At 48.1% G+C, this 9,600-nt stretch overlaps 1 protein-coding gene across 1 annotated transcript; it reads right to left on the bottom strand.

Moving 5' to 3' along the window:
- Window positions 1–397: 397 nt before the first annotated feature.
- LOC111533873 (SEC14-like protein 3) lies at window positions 398–9,594 on the bottom strand. Its single transcript, XM_026450358.1, has 8 exons — window positions 9,433–9,594; window positions 7,996–8,091; window positions 7,356–7,416; window positions 6,018–6,101; window positions 3,264–3,370; window positions 2,734–2,873; window positions 2,489–2,658; window positions 398–1,311 (listed from the first exon to the last, which is right to left on the bottom strand). The coding sequence occupies exons 1-8, from the start codon at window positions 9,481–9,483 to the stop codon at window positions 1,190–1,192; spliced, it is 831 nt and encodes a 276-aa protein (XP_026306143.1). The 5' UTR covers window positions 9,484–9,594; the 3' UTR covers window positions 398–1,189.
- Window positions 9,595–9,600: the final 6 nt, after the last annotated feature.

Here is a 9,600-nt window from a genome sequence, read left to right as displayed (position 1 = left end):
TCTCTGCAAAAAAATACAAAAAATTAGCCAAGTGTGGTGATGCCCACCTGTAGTCCCAGCTACTCAGGAGGCTGAGGTGGGAGAATGGCTTGAGCACAAGAGATCAAGACTACAGTGAGCCATGATTGTACCACTGCACTCCAGCCTGGGTAGGCGACAGAGCGAGACCCTGTCTCAAAAAACAAACAAACAAACGAATAAACAAACAAACACCCCCTCCCCCAGGTCCTGGATCTGCCACGCAAGCTGTAAGATGTTGAGTGAGTGGCTTCATCCCTCTGAGCCTCCATTTCCTTATCCATAAAGTGCCTTGGGGATGGCATGAGAGTAAAGCATGCTAGACTCACAAAGCTCTTGGCACAGTTTCTGGTACACAGAGAGCACTCACCAAATGATCATTGTTGTTTTCTTTATTATGATTATGCCAGATGTGACTATCTTTGCTTCCAGGAAAGTCCCTAAATCATAAGCTATGTACAACAAGGGAAGTGGGTAAGGGTGGGAAGCTGAGTGTGCAAGTCAGACAAAGCCTGATGTAGGCAACTCCTCTCAGAGGTATGTGGCCTTTGTGGCTGGGGTCCTCAAAAGACAGCCACTGCCAGAAATCTGGAGGCTGAATTGTCTGGGTCTCCAGAAGACAGTCCAATCCCACCACATCTCTGCTCCTGTCCAAGGTGCTGAAATCCACCCCACATAAGCTTCTCCTAGTCATGTACAGCTGTTGAGTCGCCTGCACCCTACCTTGTGGTCCTCCATTCAATGCCACAAATATACAGTGAGCATCTACTATATATAGCGAGTGGAAATAAAAAGGATTTAGATACGTCTCCAACCCAAGTTGCTCACAGCCATACGGAAGGAATTCAAGCATACACACTTGCCTTAGGGTAGGTGAGGACAAAGGCTAGGGGATTCATTTTGCAATTTATTGAGTTTCAGTGACACCCACTTCTTGTCTTTACCCTTGTTTTTTCCTCTTCTGAAACGTTGGACCCTCCAAGCTTGTGCCTCTCATACCTTTCTTGATCTGACCACAGCAGATGAGTTTTCCCCCGGGCATCTCTTTGTGTTCTCACTAATGTCATAGAGTCAGGAGGACTAACAATCAATTTCAGGGAGGGAGGGAGGGAGTGTGGGATATAGAGAGGAATCAGAAGGTTAGGAGGTCTCTGAGAATAGAGGGAGCCACCTAGACAGGGTTGAGCTCCTTATCATATTTCTGCATGCCCTCGTCAGGGAGCAGGACCTCCACCGTGAAGCTGACCTTCTTGGCGTGCACAAAGCTATAGGTGTTGTCGAAGCGTAGGACATCTGGGGGACAGATGGAAAGATGGGCATTGGGCTTGGCTTTACACACTCTTTGTTCCACCCCTGACCAGGGAGGAGGACAGGCTTGTGTTCCCACTGGCTTTCTTTGCCAAGCTGGGCCAAGCTCCCACCATGCCTCTTCCCTTCCCCATGGGAACTGCCACCCCAAGCAGGTCCTGTAAACAGACACCAACCTCCTCTTGGCATCTGCCCAGGCCTGGCTTTACTGGCATGGAGAACAATGGTCATTACATCCCATTGTCTCATACCTGGAGACACACATGACAGGGCTGTGAAGACACATATTTGGATTCATCAGAGACCTCCCAGCCCCCTTGGATGAAGTGGGGTTCTGGAGCAGGCCTGCTGGACACTGTTTGCTTCCTCACAACCACCCCAAAAAGCAAGTGTTGGCCGGGCCCGGTGGCTCACGCCTATAATCCCAGCACTTTGGGAGGCCGAGGTGGGTGGATCACTTGAGGTCAGGAGTTCGAGAGCAGCCTGACCAGCGTGGAGAAACCCCATCTCTACTAAAAGTACAAAATGAAGTGTGGTGGTGCATGCCTGTAATCTCAGCTACTCGGGAGGCTGAGGCAGGAGAATCGCTTGAACCTGGGAGGCGGGGATTGCGGTGAGCTGAGATTGCACCATTGCTTACACCATTGCACTCCAACCTGGGCAACAAGAGTGAAACTCTGTCTCAAAAAAAAAAAAAAAAGAAAGAAAGAAAAAGAAAAAGCAGGCATTGTAGCTCCTGGCTCACAGGTGAGCAAACCAAGAGTCATTCCCAGATTGGTCAGACTTTTGCCCAGGACTATGCAGCTACCTGGAGGCTGGGGAGGGACCCTGGAACCACACAGCTTTGCGGCTCTGCACAAGTTGATTTATTTTTCAGAGCCTCGGTTTCCTTATGTGGAAAACTACTCTATCACTTGTTGTCTCTATTCTGCAGTCCAGGTGCCCCCAATCCCTGCAGGGCCTGTGCGTCTCTGGCTCCTGGTGCACAGTAGGTGCTCATGAATATGGACTGAGTGAGCGACTATATGAATGAATGGTGCTAACCTAGGCTGTGTGTCCCTGAATGGGGGAGGGGTGTCACTGCCCCTCTGTTTCCTTCTCTAAAGCATGGGACAGGTGGCTCTAGCCTTTCAGAGCCAGGTCTCAGCTGGGGCAGACTTACAGACGCCGGCCTCTGAGCAGGTGAGGCTCCCATCCTCGGGCACCATGTGGGCATTGTAGCGCTGGCTGGGTAGAACCTCTGTCATCTCCCCTGCCCGCTGTCGCTCCCCTATCTTGGTCTTCAGGAAAACTCCAAAGCCGATGTCCGCACCATCAGATGAGAACTGCCACCTGTCAGGGGGAGGAGGAGGAGACAGGTTGCTGCCCAGCCTGATGGGTCTCTGAGGGGTTAGGGCCTGTCCCTACCTGAGGACGCAGCCTGGAAACAGGATCTCGTATTCCACTTGGTGTGACGAGCCGCGGTTGATTTGCACCGAGTGTTCGTACTGAGTCTTTACCTGGTCCCGCACGTACATGGACTTGGGGATCTCCCCACCATAGTTGATCTGCGGATATGGGATGAGATGGGCTTACTCCCCTCTCCTGGCCGTTGTTCACGTTTCTCCTGCCTGAGACACTTTCACCACCTCCTGGAAGTATCCTCTTCATCCTAGCCCCACTCTCCCCCTTCCTCAAGTCTTCTTTGACCATCCAAGCTGGGTCAGTGCTTCTGCTGGGAGCTTCCCCTTCCAGCTCATCCCTCTGGGTTAAAATTCTCCCATTTCTTGTTTGCCTTTACAGCTGCTGAGAGCTCTGTAAGGGCAAGGGTTGTATTGACTAGCTTAACACCCAGTTCTTGGGGTCTCTCTATAGGTAATTGTGGATGAATGACTGGGTGGAAAGGGAACCCAACTTAATTCTTGAACCTCTCTTGTCCCAGGAAGGGCTCTTTGTACCTTGGTTAAACATTTGGGGTTTCCATCTGGGTCAGTCAGGGTGCCCCCAAACTGGGCAGGCAGTTCCTCAGGACTGATGAGTTTCAGCAAACCTTCCTTCCAGTTATCTGGGAGCAGTGGGACGCAAGGGAGGTTAGCAAGCATGGAGGGGACCAATTGGCCTCCCATACCCACCAGGATGACCTGAACTGGGGGAGAAGCCCTATAGGAGGTAGGCTGCCAGGGCCAGTTCCCCAGTGTCCTAGGCCTGGGGCTATAGGAAGTATCTTTCTCAGCACTGCATTGCTGTGGAAATGTGTTTCCCACCTTGATAGATGTATCAGCACTTTCTATTTCTCTTTGAGACAGTGTCTCATGCTGTTGTCCAGACTGGAGTGCAGTGGCATGATCATGGCTCACTGTAACCTTGACCTCCTGGGCTCAAGTGATCCTCCCACCTCAGCCTCATGAGTAGCTGGGACTACAGGCATGTACCACCATGCCTGGCTAATTTTTGTTTTGTTTTGGTTGTTTTTTTTTTATAGAGATAGGGTTTCACCATGTTGCCCAGGCTAGTCTCAAACTCCTGGCCTCAAATGATTGTCTCACCTGGGCCTTCCAACGTGTTGGGATTACAGTTGTGAGCCATCATGCCCAGCCTACAGCATTTTTTTTTTTTTTTTTTTTTTGAGACAGAGTCTTCCTCTGTCACCCAGGCTGGAATGCAGTAGTGCGATCTCAGCTCACTGCAACCTCCACGTCACAGGTTGAAGCAATTCTCTACCTCAGCCTCCTGAGTAGCTGGGATTACAGGTGCCCACTACCACGCCTGACTAATTTTTATATTTTTAGTAGAGACGGGGTTTCACCATCTTGGCCAGGCTGGTCTTGAACTCCTGACCTGTGATCCACCCACCTTGGCCTCCCAAAGTGCTGGGATTACAGGCATGAGCCACCATGCTCAGCCAACAGCACATTCTTGAAGATCTTCCAGTCATGAGCAGTGAAGCTAAGAGTTATCTAATTGCCTCAAGGAGACTTTAGATCTCAATGACATCAACAGCCTTATGGGATCGCTCTGTGAGTAAGTGGCGTGCCCAAGTCAGACCTCCCAGTGGGGCATGGACAGCCTTGGGCCTTTGGAGGGACCCTCCCCACCTCCCGCTGCCTAATCACCATGACCATGTTTATTACTGTTCTTCATACCCTATGCAAAGCTCTAAGAGTTCTGGGTCCTGGCTGTTACCATGCCCCAGCCTTGTGGCTAATCCAGGCTACCCAGTCCCCCAACCACCTCACTTTAGCCATGGGAGATTCCTTCTCTACAGTGGGATTAAGGGGAAGACCACAATGTCCCACACACCAGGCCAAATGAGCAGAGTTGCATGGGGCAGAGGCGGTGGACTTAAGGCCTGGACTGTGCTGGTAACCCACACTGCTCTAGGCTTTGGAAGGCTTAGAAGACATGAGCCTGGATCCTTCAAACCAGGTCCTCACAGTCTATCAAGTTCCCCATCCCAGTGGAATTTGGTAGAGGCAGAGGCTTGGGTACCAGGAAGAAAGAGAAGGTAAGGATTTATAAGCTCCCCCTCACCCCTGGATCTTCAGTTCTCCTAATTCTGTGATCTGACTATCCTGCTTGGGAGAAGTTTTCCTCCAAGCCAGGGTTGTTGGTTTGGGTTTAAGAACTATTTCCCTTTTCTCTCTTTCTCTCAGCCTTGTAAACACAGCTCTCTCACTTGTAAACACAGCTATTTTCCTATTTATAAAATTAATACATATTATTCTACAGTTTAGAAATCATAGACAATACAGGTAATAAAATTAAAAACCACATGATTTCTCACTATCAACAAATATTTTGTTGTTTTCTTTTCTAGAAATAAATATTTATTGTACATATATTTGTTTTCATAAAAATATTTTTAGTTTAATCTTATTTTAGTTTATGCTTATGAAGATAAGTTTATAATCTACTTTTAAAAACTTAATGACATTTCCATGGCATTAAATATTTACACATAGCATTATTTTTCATGATTGCTCCAGAATTCATCAAATGCATGCACCATTATTTATTTATCCAGTCCTTTCTTGTTGGACCTCCTTTCTCTGAATTGTGACTACTCTTTCTGCTCGTCTGCCTCATCCTCTTCAGCCGAGGTTGCCTTTAGAAGCACTAAGCTTATGAATGTTGAAAAGAAACTGAGACTTATATACCAGAAATTGACTAGCAACCAAACTGAAACCAATGAGGTGGTAGGTGTGGAGGCCTTGTCTACCAAAGGGGTATGGCAGGGAAAAGAGCAAAGGTAGCAGACTCTTTAGGGTAAAACCCACTTCACTGTTGGGAAGAAGGAGCCTCTGATTAGGTGATGTGTAGAGTCTGTTGTTTTGAGATAGGATCTCACTCTGTTGCCCAGGCTGGAGTGCAGTGGTGTGAACACGACTCACTGCAGCTTCAAACTCCTGGGCTCAAGTGATCCTCCCACCTCAGCCTCCCGAGTAGCTGGAATTACAGGTGCGCACCACCACACCTAGCGAATTTTTAAATTTTTTGTAGAGATGGGGTCTTGCTATGTTGCTGTGGCTGGTCTCAAGCTCCTGATCTCAAGCAATCCTCCCACCTCAGTCTCCCAAAGTGCTGGGATTAGATGTGAGCCACTGCACCCAACCTAATGTGTGGAGTTCTAGATGGGGTAATGGGACAACCTCACTCCAAAGGTCATGTAGAGAGGTCAGGAAATTGAGCTGAAATTGAGTTGTGTTACTTACTTCCCAACACAATAATTTTCCTGCGAGTGTCCTCACTAAGGAATGGCTTCATGAGGTTGTAGCCCACAGGGAACAGTTTGGTAGCTGGAGATATAGAAGTAAGGATAATGGGAAGAAAAGAATTACATTGAGCAACTCCCTCCATAACGGTTATAGCCAATGATACAGAGGAGTCATGACTAACCCTGGTCAGTTCCAGTATCTGTCCTGCACCGAGTGAACCATCCAACCAACCAGTCAACCAGCCAACAAACAGCCAACTAACCAATCACACAATGCAATAATCAACCACCCATTCAGTCAACAAACCAGCCAAACATTCAAACTGCTAATCAGTCACCTATTCAGTCAACCAATAAACAAGCCACCCTACCACATAATCAGCCACCTAACAAATCAACCAAACAGCAAAGCAATCAGCCGATGGAACAGCCAGATAACCACTCAACTAACTGTGTTCTCTAGCCAGCCAGCCAGTCATCCAAATAACCAGTCAGCCAACCATCCAAATAACCAGCTAGCCAGTCATCCAAATAACTAGACAGCCGACTATCCAAATAACCAATCAGCCACCATCCAAATAACCATCTAAGATTCAGCCAAACAACAAACCAGGCAACCAGTGAACCAACCTGCCAACCAGCCATCAAAACGACCTACCAACCAAAATGCCAACCAGCCACTCAGTCAACCAAGCTAAGAACTAGCCAACCAAGCAGCCAGCCAATTCTCCAACGAACCACCAGTCAGTCAACTAGCCAAGCAACCAACTGGCCAGTCAACTGAACAACCAATCAAGCAACCAATGGATCAAGCAACCAGCCAATCACCAAACATCCATCCATCCTTTCATCTACCCACCAACCCAAACAACAATCACCCAAATACCTATGCAGCATCCACCATGGACCCAGGCCTGTGAGGGCTACAACAAAAGTGGAGAATCACAGTCCCTGCCTTCAAGGAGCAGAAAACTCAGCCAGTAAAGCAGGATGAGCACAAATAAAACAGCTGGAGATCCCTAAAAGGCAGCAAATGGAAAGGCGGCACCAGTTGCCAGTGCCAGAGGCTGTCTGGGGAGGGAGAGATCATCATGGATAGGAGAAATAAGGGAGGATCCCTGGGAGAGCTGGGACTGGAGTTGCCTTCTCTTGCAGTAAGGCCAACCCTAGAAGTTACCATTTATTGAGAACTTACTCTATACCAGGCATTCTAAGTGATCTGCATACAGCCAAGAAACCAACCTGCCTCTCAACAATCCTGGGACAAAGACAGTGTTATCATCCTCAGCGTACAGAGGAGGAAACAGAGGCACAAGTGAAGTCATTTGTCACACACCTTTCACAATGAGCATGAACTTCAGGGTCTCTGGGTAATTCTCTTCAAGGAGGCCAAAGAACTGTGGAAGCAAGAGAGATCCCTTCAGAGAGCACATCGCATCTTCTCCTACCTCCATCTCCTTTGCAATCTCCTGTTGGGAGGTTTCAGATGGCTCTGGAGGGTTTTCCTTCATGCCATCACCTCCACTGGCCTCTGAAGGGAACCTTCTCACCTCCAACTATTATAACCATACTCTAATAATAATTACATAATAATCGTTTTTAGTAAATATAATAATTGCAGTATAATGACTACTATTTATTAAATGTTCGCTATTTGCCAAGCAGTGTATATACACTTTACATAACAACTTGCTGAAGTATCTCTACATTGCTATCCCCATTTTGTAGGTGAGGAAACAAGCATGGAGAGGGTTTGGTGGAAGCTGGCATGTGTGGTCTCAGCACAGTGTTGTCCCTGAAACCCATTCTGTGGGATCTTCTAGGAAACATATTAAGGCCTTTTGGGGTTTGAGTCACAATGAGGGAGGCCAGGACATTTTTTAAACTAAATCTTGGCTCTCAGTGAGCAGCTGGGTCATGGCAGGCCAAGCTGGTCATCAAAGCAAGTGGTGGGTGGCCCTGGGCCTTCTCCTCACCTCCTGGTACACTTCTACCAGAGGTTTCCAGAAGTGTTTCAGTCCCAGGCCCTCACAGTCAAATATCATCACGATGGTCTCAATCTTCTTCCCCAGCTGCAAGGATGAGAGCAAGAAGTAGTTCTGGGGTTCAAGGTGTAGGCTTGGGAGATGGTAACCCAAGTACATGACCCCTTGGGGCTTCTTCTAGCCCTGACTCTGTCCTCAGAGGAACAAGTGGACAAACCAATGAATGCACTTCTGCACTCATCCATCCATCCATCCACCCACCCACCCACCCCCTTATATATCAGTTTACCCATTAATTACTTGACCCATCCATCCATTCATATTGTCATTAATTTAGTCATCCTCCATTTTTCCAACTGATATTTATCAAGCACATTTTTGTGTGTGCCGGACACTGAAAGTGTAATGAATAATACCTAATAACCCACAGTTCTTGTTCTTAAAAAGTTCACTGGCTGGCTGAGGAGATGACAAGCAACCAGGTCATTTGGATCCTGTGATAAGTGCTGCGATAGGTCAGCACAAGGGCTGCAGGGATACAGAATGGTTATTTAACCTAGGTGGGGGACTCAGAGAAGGTGACATCTACGTTTCAGACCTAAAGGACAGGTAGGAGAAAGTCAGGGGAAGTTGTGGGAGGTAGGTGTGTGTGGTGGGAACCAGGGTTGTTCAGACAGAAGGAATGGCAAGGGCAAAGAAAGGCTCAGAGGGAATGGCAATAGCTACCATGGTTGAGAAACATGTATTAGGCCCTGTGTGCTAAACTGTATACTTGCATTATCTCATTTCGCTTTTGCAACCATTAGTTATTAATATTCCTGTTTTATAGGTGAAGGAGCTGAGGCTCAGACAGGTGAAATAACATATTCAAAACACTGAAAAAACAAAACAAAACAACCCCATCAACCAAGAATTCTATTCCAGGCCCAGTACAGTGGCTCACGCCTGTAATTCTAGCACTTTGGGAGGCTGAGGCGGGTAGATCACAAGGTCAGGAGATTGAGACCATCCTGGCCAATATGGTGAAACCCCGTCTCTATTAAAAATACAAAAATTACCCAAGTGTGGTGGTGGGTGCCTGTAATCCCAGCTACTCAGGAGGCTGAGGCAGGAAAATTGCTTGAACCTGGGAGGCAGAGGTTTCAGTGAGCCAAGATCACACCAATGCACTCCAGCCTGGGCGACAAAGCAAAACTCTGTCTCAACAACAAAAAAAGAGTTCTATTCCCAGCAAAAGTATCCTTCAAGAAACTGTCCTTCTGTGACTGTGACTTTTCAAGGCCACACAGCTGGTAAGCAACAGAGCTGGTATTTGACCCCAGAGCCCTCTGACTGCGGTTGTAGAGAACACAGGTGTGTTTCTGAGACCAATCCCCCCGGCAGCCTCACCTGCCCCCAGCCATCCGCCCCACCTGGCCTGGGCCTCACCCTCTCTGTCTGCAGGTCACACTCATGCAGGATGCGCTCACAGTCCCTCATCTTGGTCTTGAGCAGGTCCTGCTTGGTGACTGAGAAGAGCAGCCCCTTGGGATCAAGTGGCCCAATGATGTCATACCACACGGGGCAGCCATCACGGTCATAGCCACACAGGCCCCC

This window comes from Piliocolobus tephrosceles, unplaced genomic scaffold, assembly GCF_002776525.5.
Source record: "Piliocolobus tephrosceles isolate RC106 unplaced genomic scaffold, ASM277652v3 unscaffolded_18509, whole genome shotgun sequence".
NCBI lineage: Eukaryota > Metazoa > Chordata > Mammalia > Primates > Cercopithecidae > Piliocolobus > Piliocolobus tephrosceles.
Note: the sequence above shows the minus strand (reverse complement) of the source record. Positions and strands in the feature narration are given on the sequence as shown.